General features: G+C 37.0%; 1 protein-coding gene across 4 annotated transcripts in view; it reads right to left on the bottom strand.

Moving 5' to 3' along the window:
- Nucleotides 1–1,211: 1,211 nt before the first annotated feature.
- Nucleotides 1,212–17,365, bottom strand: part of CDH12 (cadherin 12) — a 367,336-nt gene continuing 351,182 nt past the window's right edge. For 3 of the 4 annotated variants that reach the window (XM_069808913.1, XM_069808914.1, XM_069808915.1), the window contains 4 exons: nt 14,549–14,670; nt 12,911–13,028; nt 7,707–7,958; nt 1,212–2,866 (listed from right to left, as the gene is read on the bottom strand). In XM_069808913.1, coding sequence (XP_069665014.1) covers nt 2,367–2,866; nt 7,707–7,958; nt 12,911–13,028; nt 14,549–14,670 — 992 coding nt within the window. In that variant the 3' untranslated portion in view covers nt 1,212–2,366. Of the gene's footprint in view, nt 2,867–7,706; nt 7,959–12,602; nt 12,729–12,910; nt 13,029–14,548; nt 14,671–17,365 lie in introns of those variants that run through there. The other variant, XR_011329110.1, reaches the window with a different exon arrangement.

Raw genomic sequence — 17,365 nt, forward strand, 5'->3', positions numbered from 1 at the left:
TACAGACTGTCCTCCTTAGAGCAAATGGCAACCTATTCAAGACACCTAATGTTCACCCAGTATCCGCTACAAATACAACTTTCTCAGGAGCAAGCACGCCACATGATGTCAAAGAGTCAAACACTGCTCTCACTTATGTTGACTTTACTAGTGAAATACATGTAAAGGACTAATACAGTTACTAAGAGCAGAGTTTGGCTAAAGGATTGCACATCCGTAAGTGAGCAGTGTCAGACACTTATTGTAGCTGTGGCTGCAGGGTAGGAAGCATTGCTGTGTGTATGCTACATGAGGAAGTATTGCTAAGTACCTCCACAACTGTGAATTTTATATAATTAAACCTGTGTTGTAACTAGTAGCAAATATATAATTTTTTTTTTTTTCCAGAGCTCTGTTTTAGGCCCACTCTGCAGAATCAAGTTGCCTTTTCTGTGCTGGCAAGATGTGTGAAAATTAAAACCATCACCTTCCATGTGAAAACTTGCCATGCTGGCAAATGGGCCCTGCCACTCCATCTGCTTCCCTATCCTGTGAGAAGAGAGCTTTTGTTGGCTTAGTTTGTCTTTCAGGGAACATGGGATACCTTTGTTGATAGTGAAAAAAACCACAAACCTTTCTTGTTACCATATGCTGTCTTTTCCTCAGCACTCTGCTGGTAGAAGCTATGCTAATCGTGCTTTTAATGCAGCCCTGTCCAATTGTACCGAACGATCCAAAACTTATTTAAACTATACACCTTTTAAAGTGTCATTGGGAGATTAATTTACACAACTTTGAAATACCTTTACATTTCCCCAAGAGAGTAAAGGGAACTTTGCGTATGTTAATATCAGACTTGTGAGCTAAGTATATCTGATAGCTATTAATTATTCAATGCTACAGAAAGTAAGCTGTAGACCTGAGGTGAATAAAAGACTTCTGATTCATGAAAGACTTGGGCTGACCTTGCCAGTGCCATTAATCATGAGTAGAGCTCAGATATTCTATAGCACTGCAGAGATTTTAGAAGGAGAATATAAGGATATATGCACTTCAGGGGCCATAAACCATCGTCTTACAAAATGTCTATGCCTTAGATCATCAGAAAAAGTCACATGAAATAGTTTTACAGGAGAACTTCCATGGCAGAATGCCTTGCGTGTATCTGTACTTCTGTTACCTGCACAGCTACATTTACGCGTGGGTATGTACATAAAGTGTGGACAAACATACTGTTTTATATTTTTATTCTGCCTTTGTTAATATTTTGGCAAGAACAAAATTAATAAGGTTTCCATCCTCAAAAGCTTTTTAAAATGTTTGATGTGGGTTTGACAGTGAAATACAATGATATGCCAAACTGTAGCAGATGGTCAGTTGAAAAATAACTATCTCTATAACATGTATGCCTATAGCACCTACGGAGCAACAATCTAATTGCAAAGAAAAGTGATGTGGAGTTTTTTACATATACTTCTTTAGTGATACTTACAAGGGGAAAAAAAAAGTCTTGGTATTAAAAATACAATAATAGTCTTAAAAAAACCCTCTCCATTTTACGTTCTAGTAATAGTCTCATTTTAAAAGAAGAGGGGGAGCCAAGGGAAATTTCCTTCACATAAAGGAATAGCTGCTTTCACCTTTTTATTATTTTGGGAAAATGTAATATTTGCATGAACATTTAAAATATTCATTGATGTATGCTAAGAACTTTTCCTTTTTAATTTGGGCTTTACATCTTAAGAGTGAGCAATAGCATTTTAAGTTTAAATTTCCAGTGGAATTTTGGAAGAAGAAATATGACATCTTGACATACTGCTTTCTTCTTTTAAAAAACCAAACATAACCCACAAACACAACGTACACCCCCCCGCTTAGTTTTAGTCATTAGATATACTCCAGGAAGTGATCTCTTTTTTTGTTCTAAAAGAAGTCAGCATGTTGCTATTGCTTCTTGTCTTGAAGTTCTTGTCCAATTTACCATTCAGTTTTGTAACACCATCACAGCAGACTCTTTACCATTTAAATGATAAAAGTTTCAATAGGCACTTTAGTGGAATTACGAAAAAGCTACCACTCTTCCACCGTGATGCCAGAAAGCTATCTTCTTTCTAAGTCAGGTCAGTAAACTGTACCTTGTAGGCCTGAGCTTGTCTCAGTGTAATTCCAGAGTAACAAAATAACAACAAAAACCTGTGTATATTACAGGATTTATCTTTCCTTCGCAGATCAAACCAAAACTGACAGTATGATAAATGTAGTAACTTGCTGGAAACAGTTGCTGTCTTTTATAATGAAAGGAATCCTGTCCTATTATAAAGCTTAGGTTTATCTTTTAAATTTGTTGTTGGTTTACTTTTCTTTTTATTTCACTGTTGTAGGTGTACTTAAGTGACTTTGTCGGGGTTATAACTTTCTTCTTCTCCAAACATATCTGCCAAGATCTTAAAGCGAGGTCCCCAGTCACTCAGATAGTCATAATCTTGGTCTGCCTCTGTAGTTAGGGAGTCTATAGAGCTGAGAGACTCTGCAACAGATCCATTTCCTTCATAAGCATAGGTTGCCAAGGAGTCATAAGGGGGTGCAGTTGGATCTACATCATTTTCCTGTAGCCTTTGATTAATGAAATCTCTTATGTCTGTGTTATCTTCCACTGGTGGTCTCTGACGCGGAAAACGCAAGGTGTCTGGTTTTATGTCTCTGCGTATTTTGTTATCTTCAATCACTTTGGGATTCCTCAGGGCACCTATGTCGAAAGCTTGGGTGTCCTCTTCTCCACCTCCTTCATCATCATAATGGATAACGTTGTCTCTGATGTCTTCTTTAGAGGTCATCAGGGTGTCCTTTTTCTTCTGCCTCCGTAGTGCTACATACAGTACCACAATGACTGTAATGAGAGAAAACTGAAGTTAAGACATGCACAGAAATAATTTGGTACTCTCATAACATATCATTGTCTCTTCCTTTGAAAGTTGCAAGCAATCAAAGGGACTTTTTTCCTTAGAAGATATGCTCCTACTATTCTTTTAAAAAAGCAGTGCTCTAGTCAATGAAAAGTCATTTACTGTTTGATGTATGACTCTAACTCCTTAGCGCTTGCTGTGCTGCTGAAGGAAGTAACAAATAATTTTCCTGCTGGCGTGCTTTGCGAACAAATAGAATTGGACAGGACTTCAGCTTTTTAGTTCAGAAAGACAGATTTTTTTTTAAAATGTTTTCCATAGCAAAAGAGAGAAAAATCCCCAAGTTCCCACACTGCAGAGAAAAAAACCCCCACACTATTAAAGGGAAAAAAAAAATATTTGGAATCTTTGAAATGGAGAAAAAATAATCCTACTTCAGCTATTTATACAGCACACTTTGGCCTCTTCAGGGATCTGCTTTGAAAAATCCCATGTGATATTGTTCTGGAGAGAAAAGGGGTCTAGGAGAGCTGGTTGAATTTCAAGTATCACCTCCTCCAACCTCAACAGTGGTCCATCCTGATGAGCATGAAATCAAGCAAAGGCAGCAGGAGGCCTGTATGGATGAATAAAGAGCTCCTGACTAAACTCAGAGATAAAAAAGAGGCATGTTAGAGGTGAAAACAGAGACAGGTGAATCAGGAGAAATACACAGTGACTGTCTGAACATGCAGGGATGCGGTTAGGAAAGTCAAAGACCATCTGCCGTTGAATCTCATGAGGGACGTGAAAGGCAACAAGAAGCGCTTGTACAAATATGACAGCAGCAAAAGAAGAAGTAGGGAAAATGTGGGTCCACTGCTGAATGGGGCAGGGGACCTGTTGACAAAGGACACAGAAAAGGCCAACCTACTCAATGGCTTCTTTGCCTCTGTCTTTATTGGTAAGGTTGTCCTTCAGGAATCCCAGGTCCTCTGGGTCTGGAACAAGAAAGACTTATCCTTGGTGGAAGAGGATCAGGGTAGGGAACACTTAAACAAACTGGACTCACACAAGGACATGGGACCTGATGGGATGCACACGAGTGGTGAGGGAGATTAGAGGTGTCATTGTGAGGCTATTTGCGATAATATTTGAAAGGTCATGGGGACTGGGAGAAGTTTCTGAGGACTGGAGTAAGCGTCATTCCTATCTTCAAGAAGGGTAAGAAGAATGAGCTAGGGAACTACAGGCCAGTCAGCCTCACCTTGTTCCTGAGGAAAGTGATGGAGCAAATAATTCTGGAAACCATTTTCAAACCTATCAAGAACAGGACGGGGATCAGGAGTAGTCAACATGGATGTATGAGGCTGAAATAGTGCTTAACTCACCTGATAGCCTTCTACAATGAGGTGAGTGGTGGATGAAAGGAGAAAAGTGCATTACTTTTATCCTAACTTTAGCAAAGCTTTTGACGCTGTCTCCCGTAACAACCTTCTCAGAAAAACTGAGGAAGTGTGGACTAGACAAGTAGACAGTGAGGTGCATTGCAAAGCTGGCCAAACTGCCAGGCTGTAAGGGTTGTGATCAACAGCCCAAAGCCCAGCTGGAGGCCAGCCACTAGTGGTGTACCCGACACTGGGATCAGTTTTATTTAACATCTTCATAAATGACCTGGATCATGGGATTGAGTGCACCCTCAGCAAGTTTGCAGGTGATACAAAACAGGGGTTGCACCACCATTCAGAGGGACTTCACCAGGCTGCAGGAATGGGCCAACAGGAACCCCATGAAGTTCAACAACGGGAATGCCGAGTCCTGCACGTGGAGAGGAATTACCATATACTGTAGATGCTGTTGGCTGACTGGCTGGAAAGCAGCTTGATAGAGGACCTAGAGTTCTGGTGGACAACAAGTTCACCATGAGCCAGCAATGTGCCCTTGTGGCAAAGGTGGCCAACAGCATTTGGGGTTGCATTAGGAAGATTGTTGTCAGCAGGTCTAGGGAGGTGATCATTCCCCTCTGTGCAGCCTTAGTCAGACACACTTGGAGTTCTGGGTCCAGTTCTGGGCTCCTCAATACGAGACAGACATGGACTTTCTGGAGTGAGTCCAGTGCAGAGCCACAAAGATGATTAAGGGATAGGAACATCTGCCATACGAGGAGAGGCTGAGAGAGCTGGGACTGTTCAGCCCGGAGAAGAGAAGTTTCAGGGGATCTTACCAATGTGTATAAATACCTGATGGATGGAAATAAAGATGCCCAGCGACAGGACAAGAGGCAACGGGCACAAACTGAAATGCAGGAAATTCCATTAAAACATAAGAAAAAAAAGCTTCTTTACTGTCAGTAGGGTCAAGGATTGGATCATGTTGCCCAGAGAAGTTGTGGTGTATCTATCCTTGGAGATATTTAAAAGCCAGCTGGATACTGAGCAACCTGCTCTAACTGACTCTGCTGTGCACAGGGAAGTTGGACCAGATGGTCTTCAGAAGTGCCTTGCAGCTGTGATTTTGTGATTCTATATAATACAAAATGTTACAAACTGTGTTTTATTCCGAATGGCAACTCAATGGCAATCAGCCTGTGGGTTTTTTTTCAATAGTTTGTCTTTGGAGATATACTTCATTGAATGCAAAGTCTGTTTGTAGTAAACTGGTCTTTTTGTTATTTTTAATTCCCCAACTGTCTTTAGTAGAAATGACAGTGTTCTAAGTGCTGTTGGTGAAGTAACACAATAATGAATATGGGAGTTGCAATGATTATAAATTCATGGTCAGGCTTGTGTGGCCTAAAATAACTTCTGATTCTGGTAATATGTTGACTGTCTTTTGCGTAGAAATGAGTTCGACAAGAATGACTTCTACTAAAATTTTAATGACTCTGTGTCAGGCCAGGTTCACAGCAAGAAATGAAAATCCAAAAGCATTTTTTAAATTGATCAATGGAATAGTAAGGAGAAAGTCTGGATATAAGATAAACACCATTCTCTTAGGTTACACACAGCACTGGATATCTCATTATTTATACATTAGTTTTTCTGGGTAGTATTGCCAGGCTGATTGGAATGAAGGGAGTTATTAAAGGACCAAAACCTCTTCTCCAACCATAATCTCAGTAATTCAGTCTGGCGTTCTGTGCAAAGCAGGAATTAAAATAGCTTCATTAGTTTTGTATACACCAAGAGCATCAATCAGCAGCAGAGCTGGTAAGGAGTTCTTTGACACAATTATTTTTGATTGAATATGCTGGGGTTTTAGAATAAAAATTGTATTTATTTCAACAAACCATTAGGGAAACATAAACATAGTTCTGTTGAAGGCTTCTATGATCACCTAGCAAAACTGGAGGAAATTCAGACTTCAGGTATTCCTGCTTCCCCAGATAGTCTGCCATTGTAAATGATCTCTGTACTAAAAGCACGAAGCTCTCTGCTGCATAGTTCACACTGTCCAGATTACTGGACACAAAGGTGGCAACTTGAAAGGCTTTGCTACAGCTATGTATTTAGGGCTTCTAGTCACTTTGCTCTGTAACAGAGAGATTAGATATCCTGGGAGTCCTGCTTTAAGACAGAGCTCTAATTGACTTATCTCTTCACGTGAAAATAAGTTAAAGCTTTTTTTCATAATGGAATTTCTTTGATGCTAAGGCTCACTCCTGGCTGCTTTTACCCAGGAAACCCCTAAAAGCAAAAAAAGCAGTCCCAATGAGTTGTGGTAGAGGAGACAGCATTCTTCCTGCTTCTGAAAAATTGACCGAAGATTGTTCTGTTGTGGTTTGGTTTTTTTTTCTTCACAATGGGTGTATTTGTTATTAATTCTTATTCCATGGGAGGTATGACCATTTGCCATTCTCATTCTGATTTGAAACAATATTTTTCTCACAACATAAAATTTTTACACAGAAATTCTGACTTTTTCCCTTTTTTCTGACTTTTGCTACTCAGAAGCTATTTATGTAACCCTGAGCCTGTAGTAATTTACTTAAGTGGTAAATTACTATATTATGCAAATGCAAGGAGATATCCATATGTTATATTCTGTGTCTGCATCTATTTTTGCCTATGCATTAGACCTACATAAGGAGCAGCATGAGGTCTAGGAAGCCCACTAGTATCAAGAAGAGGCATAGGCTAGCACCTGTAAGAATCAGGCTGCTTTCTGCAGCCCACATTGTGCCTGTGTAAGGTACAAAGGTGGTTTGATTTCGTTATCAGTTCATTAAGGCTATATCATAAGTAGGATGTACATGAGTATTGACTGCTTTGGGCCTGCTGTAAATAAGGCAATATTTAAATATAATGTCAATCAAATGACAACACCACCTTATGTAATCCATGCCTGCCTGAAATTAAAATGTTCCTGTAAAGTTTTACATGGATCTAGCCAGCCACAGTCTACATTACAATTATTTTCTCCTCTTTCATTGCTTCGTTCTCCTTTTGCCCAAGTTGGCATGAAGAATTAAAGAAAGGCCCTTATTAAATTCTTACTGCTGTTACTGTCAGTACGACTTGTCTACCTTAGTAATAATCTAAAAATATTAATTCTCAAGAAAGGTATTTAAAAAAACTGTTTCAGAGAAAAAAATTATGGTTTGGATTCCACTGAAAGCTGGTTCTCTTCATGCAATAAGAAAATATGTAGGTGTTAGCAGGTTCACAGTCATGGTCAGTGCTTTTGGATGCTTTTCTAGAAACATAGAAGCATAAAAATTCTCATAAACTGCCGCACATTTTCAATGGCTGTTGTTAAACAACAGATGAAGCTAATAACACCACAAATTAATTCACAGGTGAATAATCAGAGTGATACACTTCATGTGATTTCAGGAGAACTAACCTAGAAGTATAACAATACACAGCAAGATTGCAATCAGTGCTCCTGTGCTGAGGCCTACTGGTAAGAAGATTGCTTCCACGTTGCAGGACAGGATGGTACCATCAGAATCACATCTGCAAACACGGATAGTCATTGTGTTTGTGCTGCTCTGGACAGGGTAACTGCTATCTTCTATTACTACTGGAAGAAAGTACAGCTCTTGCTGCCTTCTGCTGTAACCATTTCTCCTGGTTTCAATCCCAGCTGTGTTGTCTGTAAAACACAACACGGTCATTACAGGATTTTTATTGTGTACTTCAATTCACCGTTGTAGTTTGTATCATCTTTAGTAATAGGCAGCTATTCCATTTTTGAAACTCAGTGACATGCTTTATGTAATTGCCTTGTTTTATCATTACAAAAGGTATTGTATTCTGACTGGTACAGCTATTTTTTGCAGAGCGTTAAATAATATCCCATTTCTTGTAAAGTTGTTACATTGACAGCTAAAATTTCAAAGACAACATAAATAATAATTAAAAAAAGCATTACAGGTATTAGATTAGGAGGGGGTTTCACTTTTTCTTTTCTCCTTATCGCCTCACATTCCAAGCCTGTGGTCCAAAGGACTTTGATTGCACATGAATTTAGAATCAAGTCTCTATTAATTAATCAATTTCCCTTTAAAACTGAAAGTAATATACCTGGATAAAGTGCTAATCCCCTTCAACTTTCCTGCCCCATTAGAAATAAGTACACAAATTAACTGAGTACTTTATAATCACTACATTTTCCATCAATGAGTCATGAATGTGTTCAGAACTCCTAAAAGTTATGTTTTGTCATTTGTTCCCAGTAGATACTCAGTTATTGCTGCTTTTCTTGAATCAAACAGAGTAGCAAGGAAATGATGTGCAGATTAAAAGAATTACATTGAAAGCAAGACCCAAATGAAATTAGCAGGGAATTAATTAGCTGACAGATCTGAATGAAGGCAGCCTGCAGCTGTCACCATTTTGCCATCTCACCCATGTGCTTTACTGTATCTTTAGAAGAGGTCTCTTGCTGTCCACATTATGACTTTCATCCCTTCTTGGTTTTGTCACTAGGTAGAAGGATTAAGGGCTCTGAATTCAACACTCAAATACTTGTGTGCAGTTCTGATTAAGGACAATAAGAAGGAACCCTAAATATCCAAAACCAGGTATGTTATGATCAGACACTATTGAAAAAGCACTCGACTGATAAAATGCTTATTGCAGAAGTCCCCTTTTTATCAAACTTGGATGTGGCACATGGACACATCAAGTTCAGTGACATTTAGTTTTGAAAAAGAAAAAAGTCTCAAAATTGTTTGAATCAAACCAACTTCCATCTTCAGCTTGTTCTTTCTCTCTATGATTAATCTGCCCTGTATAGAGTTTTAGATCTAATTTGAAATCATACAGCTTAATCTTATTTCTATTAATAGAATTATTTCTATTCCTTTTTTTTCTTCTAATTGCAATGTTGAAGATCACTTCAATACCTGTTACAATGCAACCAAATGACTTTCCATTCTCCTTTGAGAAGAATCAAGCAGATCAAGCTCTTAAGTCTTTGAACAATTTTTGTTACTCTTCTACAACCCCTTTCAGTTGTTCAAGCTCCTTTTGAAAATATGGTCACAGGCATGTGTTTGAACTCTACACAGAGCAGCCTGAAGCTGAGACAGCTTCTGGTTCTTCGGTCTGTTGGCAATAAATTCATTTTCAGGATGCGTGTGACAGTCTGGGGAGAAGGAAAATTCTCTCTTACGTGAGCAACTGAGTGTTCTCAGCAGGGAAGCAGCACTCCAGAGAGCAGAGTGAGGCCAGCAAAGTGGAACGAGGGGGGTGGGCAGTTCAGCTGGAAGCACTCCAGCTCTGCCAGGGCCTTTCGCTTCTATTCACAGCTAGTGGGTTGCTCTCCGCGCTGCTGAAGGCATAGTCTAGAAACATAACACTTCCCTGTGTTTATTTTTCTAGAGACTCCACACGGCAACCTCGAGCTTCTGTCTTGCTTCTGTCCCCATTAAGTTATATTCTGAGGAAGTATGGAACCTGGAAAAGTTTATTCTCTTGGGTGCACTACAAACATATTACACCTGCTGTAATATCACACCGCCCATGATTTTCAGCTGTATAGTTTAGCACTGGTTACTGGGCTTCTTTATGTGTTTAAAATGTTAAATGACACCTTCACTTGTAAAAGCGTTAATTGTAACAGAGTGAACAAGATTGTTTCCTCAAAAAAAATCAAAATTCCTTTCACAAAGTACTTGCTTGGTACTAACATAATTGCTAACTCAAAAGATAATGGCATTTATGTTTTTAAAAAGTTTATGTAGGGAAAATAAGGTTGTGTTATTATACCTCTAAATTGTGTGCAGGGTAGACCTTCCACCTTTTTGGCAAGCAAAAAGCAGAAGATATTGAAAATATTGTACAGAGTTTCTGTTTGGACAGATCTTTCTAATAGCTCTGTAAAATCATCAACAATGAAAAAGTCTTTTATGGTTGGAAAATGTTCCACAAAAGCTTTTTTTCTGTCTTCCTTATGTTTCACTAAATAGCGTGCTCTTTCTTCTTTTTTAGTAAGTGTTAAGAAATGCTTTTAAGAGTGTGTATATAGGTACATGCACACACAAACATTTATGCATGAGAAGCTGTGTGTCTTGGTGGTTTCTAATTCCATCTTTTATGGGAATATTGCATTTGGTTTTATACAGTAGAGAAAATTTATTAACAGACTACTGAGATCCAAAGTAATCTTGCTGTCAACATCACTGGTTTAAACAGCAAAATTTAATTATCTAATAATATTTGAGCAATTTCCTCACCAAACTCATATTCTAAGCACACTTCACAAAAGCTGTAAATGAGAAAGGTCATTGAGTTTAATTATGGTATAGCCTTTTTAAGTGTAAAGATTCTTTTGAGGAATTAAATATGTTAAAATGACCTGAGATGAACTGGAAGGCTTACATTTAAAACAATAATTTGTAATTATTTGAAAAAATCACATCTTGGTGAAATTATAGGATATTTTAGTAAATGGACAGAAAGAAAGAAATTAAAGCTCTTACTTTAAAGAAATCTTGACCAATAGAGCAAAGGTATTTAGAAATACACAGTAATTGTGTTATAAGACAACGTAACTATGAAGGTATTACCCATCTGGGCCTTCAAATGTGTTGAAAAGTGAAAAAATTAAAATAATTCATGTCAAATATAAGGAAGCTCTAAAGAAGTATATTTTCCTTCTGTTAAGATATACAGAACATTTTTTTTTCCTTTTTAATTATAATCAGTAACAAAGTTCATCATGCTGAGTTTTCCAAGCAAATACTACCAACAGCTAAGTAGTGAACAGAAAATAACAGAAATTACAATGCAGCATTAAGGGGAAGCAAACTTAAGCACTGTCCAAAATTTTAAGTCCAGTGGGACACAGATGTAAAGCATTTAAATCTCACTTGGCAATATATAGTTAGATATTGAAATGCCACAATGTTTTAAATTCTAGTAGCTGTTAAAACCAAACTGTTTAGACTAAGCACTTCTGGAGAAGAGTAATGACCTAATCTTCCAAGAACAGAAGTGAGGGGACTTGAATGCATTGTAAGGTTGTCCTTCATATTCATTGAGCTGTCTGTCTCAAGAAAACTATTTGAATGGCCTCTGATAAAATCCTGATCTACATATTTTTGTTTTCATAGGTTACTATTAGTCATGTCTGCAACATTATGAATTATTATGGTTTCACTATGTACTGTATTTACAAGTCATTAAGTCAAATTCTTCGCTCATCTGTAAAATGTTTTTAGCTATCTATGACATACTAAGATGAAAGTCACTAGTAAGTTTGGGAATAAAGCATTTTTGTCTTGTCATCTTCACAGAGGAGCTATATAAAAAGAGAAAATAAGTACAGTTTATTTTTCTGCTGTTTCAAACTTATTTCTTCCTGAACTTCCTTAATGATAAAGGTCTCCATGATTAATAGTTGTACTTATTTTGCTGGCTTTAATTTTGTATCACCTTACATTGACAAAAGTTCATGGCTTCAAAAATAATGTGAGTCATATACTTAAATGGTTTTTTAAAAGACTAAATAAGTGGCCTCTGCAACTACTTTCATTCTGTGTATTATCCATTTCTAGCCCTTTTTAGGGCTGGGGTTACTTAATTCTCACGAAAGGAACCTTTACATCATACTCAGTATAGTCTCAAATGTAAATTAAAAATAATAATGAATATAATTAATAACATTAAAAAATAAGTATTATATACTTTTTCTTAAAAGTAATACTTTTAACCTACATAGTTAAATTGGCAAAGGAATGTTACTGAACTTTATTGGATGGCTTTAGGTGTTCTTTGCAGAGTAATGTAAACCCTTTTTTATGAAAAGCTTATCCTATCACAGTTCTTTAAAGATCACCTAATAGCTGATAAACCCATTGTTAATTTTTTTTCCATATTTGATCAACATAATCAGTGGTGAAAATTTACTACAGTTTATGATGATGTTTTAGCTGTGTTCATCCACAAGACTACATGCTTGAAGATGTTTACAACAGAAAAAAAGATCAATTTTTTCATCTTGGGTTGTTCTTTGCCATTTATCAAAACCATTCAAGTGAAAAAGAAAAAAAAAAGATGATCATTTATGACAAAAATTGGGGAAAAATCAGAAATGTTAATTATATAAATCTATAAATCATTAAGAGTGTTGTGGGATGTTATACTGCAGCAGCTCTGTCCATATTTAGAACTAATTCTTCTGCAGGACTATGAATCCTCCAGAAAGAACAATAACTGGGTACTTTGAAAACAATTAGCAAAGTAATAGTATTTAAACAAGGCAGCAATAGTGCCTTGTTTAAAGGTATACCTGCATTGGCATATGAGCTCTTCCTGAGATACTGAATGATAAAAGGAAGAAAATAAAACAGGTAGCAGTGTTTTTGCAGGCCTGTAGGGAAATCTCAGCCTTTGGTGTTCTGACAATTCCTGTCCCCTAAAAATGAGAAAAGGTGCAAGACCTGAATTTATATTAATATATGTCCTAGATAGTTTAACAATTAGAAATGTCAAATAAAAAAGTTAGTCTGTAGACATGACTGTAATACAAAGTAATCATATTTGTCATTACAATCACAGCCTGCTGCTCTGAAAGAGAGATACGGGTAAGGAACTTACTTCTGTAGTCATGGATTGTGAAATTTGGTTTGTTGGAAGCCTCGGGTGACAGTCTGAAGGAAAACCTTTGCCCAGCTGGCGACAAATCTTTGTCTGCTGCAGTGACAGTCTGTATCACCTGAAACCAGATTAAGATTAATTCTGAAGTCAGTTCAGTCTTCTAAAGAAGCAGTTTTGTAGAAGTGCAAAGGGAACATCAAATGGAACAATGAAAGTGAAATCCTGCTGGGTTACTCTCATTCCCCTAATCTATTGGACTTTGGAGGCAAGAAGTCTGAATACTCTAGCCTCCAGAGAGCTCGTGATGTCTCAGAAAGTCTTGCTTTGACCTATCTGAAGGAAATCAGAAAGATTTACTCTAGATTCATAGCAGAAGTATTTAATATTTGTCCTTTGTATCAAAATACTAGTGATTGTTTTCAGGTCAGTGATTACTTAAAGACAGTTCACTTTATCTGCTACTATCACTGTTACGACTGGTACATGTTGTAGCACTTCACAAAGCTGCACCCTGATTTTACAGCTTGAAACAAAGCAGGGAGGGTTGAAAGGTCTGCACCATCTAGGTGTAAAGGAACATTTGGGTCCCAGAGTCCTACCTACTAGATGTCAGATAAGCACAGTGCAGTTAAAATAGTAGGATTGCCACTGTTCTTTTAAAAAGGAAGGCATTTTTTTAATGTAACAAAGATCTAAATATTTATAATTTTTGACAGCTCAGTGCTTGTCTCAGCCTTCCCTGTAAAAGGTTCCCCCTTCTACTGTTAGTGCCTGGATAAGAAACTGAAGGTCTCTGATAAACGATAAGTTAAATTGGGATGTATGGTAGCTAGTTGAAACATACTAAAAAAAAAAAAAAAAAGAAAGAGATAGGAATATCAGCTGAAGTCATGGACAAATCTATAATAAAGGCAATAAAAATCACATGGACTGATTACGTATTACATACACATAAAGAGAAGTCACTGATTACACAGCAGGCTGAATATGTTCCTTCCACGGCTGGCAGTAACTCTCAAAGTTAAACAGCTGAAGTTACAAGCTTGCCTTGGAAACAGTATTAGCTGTTAATATGTATGATGGTTGGCCTTGGTGCTTTGCAGCACTGTGTTTAATTGCACAAATTTTGTGCAGAAGGAGCACATGCCAACAGCTTCTGGGGCCAGCTCTATTAATACTGGCATCCCTCATGGTATAAGGTGATATTCTGAATCTGAAATAGGTTTTGCATACTATATATATATATATATATTTGAAACTGCTTATAAAAACAAGCTTTCCAGAGGATTGTCTTTAGGGTTGTGGGTTCTTTTTCTCAGAACAGGACACAGAAATGTGTCCATTTATTCACTGTGGTTTTACCCTTATACTTAAGTGTCTTTAAGGAAGGGATTCTTTCTCCTGTCATAGCTATTAAATACACAGTGAAGGGTGGCTCAGGCCCGTATAATCAAGGATAATAAAAATAAATAGACCATAAAGGTCAACAAACAGAATTCTAAAATGTATTTCCAACACAGGCATTTTATTTGTAAAAGCATTCTACCCATGATGTCATTTTCAAACCCAGAAATTTCTATTGCTATAAATAATAAGGAAAGAAAAAGCAAAATAGCAAGCATTACAAATTTGAAATACCTGTCCTGCCTTGGCATTTTCACATACAGATGTCTCATATGGAACTGAAATTTCAGGAGGAAACTCGTTGACATCCAGGACATTTATTATAACGTTGACTTTGCTGGTTAATAGTGGGTTACCTATAAATGATTTTTAGGAGAAAAGCATTAAGGAATACTACTTATGTTTGTTGTCATCACCAGTGTCCATGAGCTGCTATAAACTGTTTTGATCCCAGTACTGTTACTTCTAAAAGCCCTTGACTTCCATTTATTTCTGATTTGTGCTAAAGAGAAATCAGAAGCAAACTTCTTATCGTTTTGTACCAGACTTTGATCCATTACTCTTCACGGGGCAAGGAATCAATCAACATGATTATGTTTATCAGAGCATAAATTAAAGAATTTGAAGTTGTACCTGTAATTAAAGATGCAAACTTTTCTCAGATCACTTTTCATGGACTATGTGGAAAATGCTTCCAGTGATTAAAACTGAATTCTGTTTTCCACAATGGAATGCAGAAAATCAATATTTATTACTTAGCCACTGTTTACATCTTCAAGATATTAAGGAGGTAAGTGGAGCATACCCATTTAAAAGATGGAGAAAAGTAAGAGAGAAAGATATAAAGAAAAATCTTGCTGAAAGCCAGACAGAGTCAGTGGTAAATTTAGCAGTGTAATATGTAAAGATAGCATTCATTCAACTTGTGGTTAAACCATTAGGCTATGTGGTAACAGATATTTCTTTAACTGCATAAATATTTGTGAGCAGCAAATACTTTTGTGCAAAAGAAATGCTAAAAATCAGTTTACATTATGCTTCTTTGCATTGTCCTACCAATGCAGATAATCTTCATCAGTCACTAGATGCATTTTATAAACAAGTTTACCCGCAAATGCAATGTCGGACAGAAAGGAGACACAAATTCAATACAGAGCAGACAATATTCTCCGTTACTTTACGCTGAGACCTCTTGTGAGATAGCAGATACACAGAAAACAGTTTAGCTGGTGAATCAAAAGGATAATTCTTTTCTCCTTTTGCATTTAAGATGAGTGGCAGCCACTATACAGACACAGTTAACTATTCAAGAAATCTATGCTATGACTCAGGGTGGTGTAGGAGTCACAGCATGGGGTCATGGTTAAGTACAGGAACAGTTTTCTTGAATCTTCAGACATCAATGGACCCTTCAAATTATTTGCATTAGCTGCTTACTTCAAAGTTTGTATAAACCTTTGCGTTTCAGTTGTTTATAACTAACACAGCAAGGGGCAAAGTCTCTTCATAGTGGCACTGTAGAAACTGTGAATGATTTCTTTCTTGTTCTTAGGAACTCCTATAGTGTTTTCAAGAGGCCTTTGTCAAAGCCAAAAGGTATTCCCCAATGTTTTCCTAGTTAAGTAGGACCAGCTGCAAGTAGAAGTGTGCTTTACCTGTTTACAAGTAGTGGATAAACTGACCACCCTACAAACTCAGCTTGGAATCTACAAAAAAAACCCAAACAACCCCAAAACTCACTACCCAAATCACACAATATTTGTAGTTCCTTCCTATGAACATATCTATTTAACAGTGAACATATCTAATAATATCTCTCTGAATCCTCATTCATTTCCAATTCAGCATCACCCCTACTTGCAGAACATCTTTGTGGAGAAAAGCCTTGTGCAGCATGAATGAAGAGAGTTTGGTCCTGCAGCTGGGAATTAGCAATGATTCTTCAGGTGCCCAAAGAGCCAGAAGAAATCTAGATCACTTGCTCGCACTTGAATTGGTTCCTTTGTATAATAGGAAACAAAAAAGTCCTAAGAAGTTATTTTAGTCAGTAGAGGGCAGGACCCTGACTCTGAATATATACAAAGATCAGAAAAGCCCTGAGTAGGTCAAGTTCATGCAGTTACTGGCAGAAACAGCCTAACTTAAAACTTCCCTCCTAGCAGTACTCGCTGCGAAGAACTCAGCAACTCACACGGAGTAACTCAGGTTTACCTTTAGTTTTTGTGTGTTTATTTTAAGGTACAACACTGAACAACAGGAGCTCAGGATACATTCTCCAAACACATCAGAGATTAATGCATTGCCATGAAAGTACAGGCATAGATGTTACTTTGTTTCCTTTTGGTAATGTGTTAACAATGCCTTTCCAGTAAAAGAATGAATGTACTCAAAATTTATGCATCATGTCCATGGGAGATATTAGCTGATTTTGATAATTTCTATTGAATATATCAGTTTCTATAAGAAGTCTTTTTAGGCTATATTTTTTTGAAATATCTTACATAAATGATTTTTTCAGCTATTTGGAACAGTGTACATACTATGAGACTGTATATTTTTTAAATGAACAAAGGGATTTGATGTTTTGCCTTCCCTCAAACTCACGATAGGATAGCATGCTTTGGAAATATGAACAAATATGACTACACTTTTAAAATTTATTTCTCACTGATGGTCTGTGATTTATTTTCTATGATTCTTTGAAAGATACATTAGAGGCCAAAAATCTTTTCTTCCTAAGTATTTCAGCAAGGTAGAATTTTACCTTGCATAAATGGTCAGCAAAAATCAAATATGAAAGTAAACAGAATTACTATAGCAGAAGATGGACCTACTTCTGGATTTCACTTTATTTATGTGATTCATTTTCTTTCTGGTTTGTGCTAGTATCAGTTTAACTGTATATAAAGAAAGACCGCAAGAAGATTGTGTACAGCTTTGAATTCATATATAATTACAAAGACTTATAATACTTGATGTGAACGAAGATGATGAATTGCATTTCAAATACCACTTTGCAGACTTGACCTCCATTTTCTGGTTTTTGTTTTG

This window comes from Haliaeetus albicilla, chromosome 21 (assembly GCF_947461875.1).
Source record: "Haliaeetus albicilla chromosome 21, bHalAlb1.1, whole genome shotgun sequence".
In the NCBI taxonomy this organism is placed as follows: Eukaryota; Metazoa; Chordata; class Aves; order Accipitriformes; family Accipitridae; genus Haliaeetus; species Haliaeetus albicilla.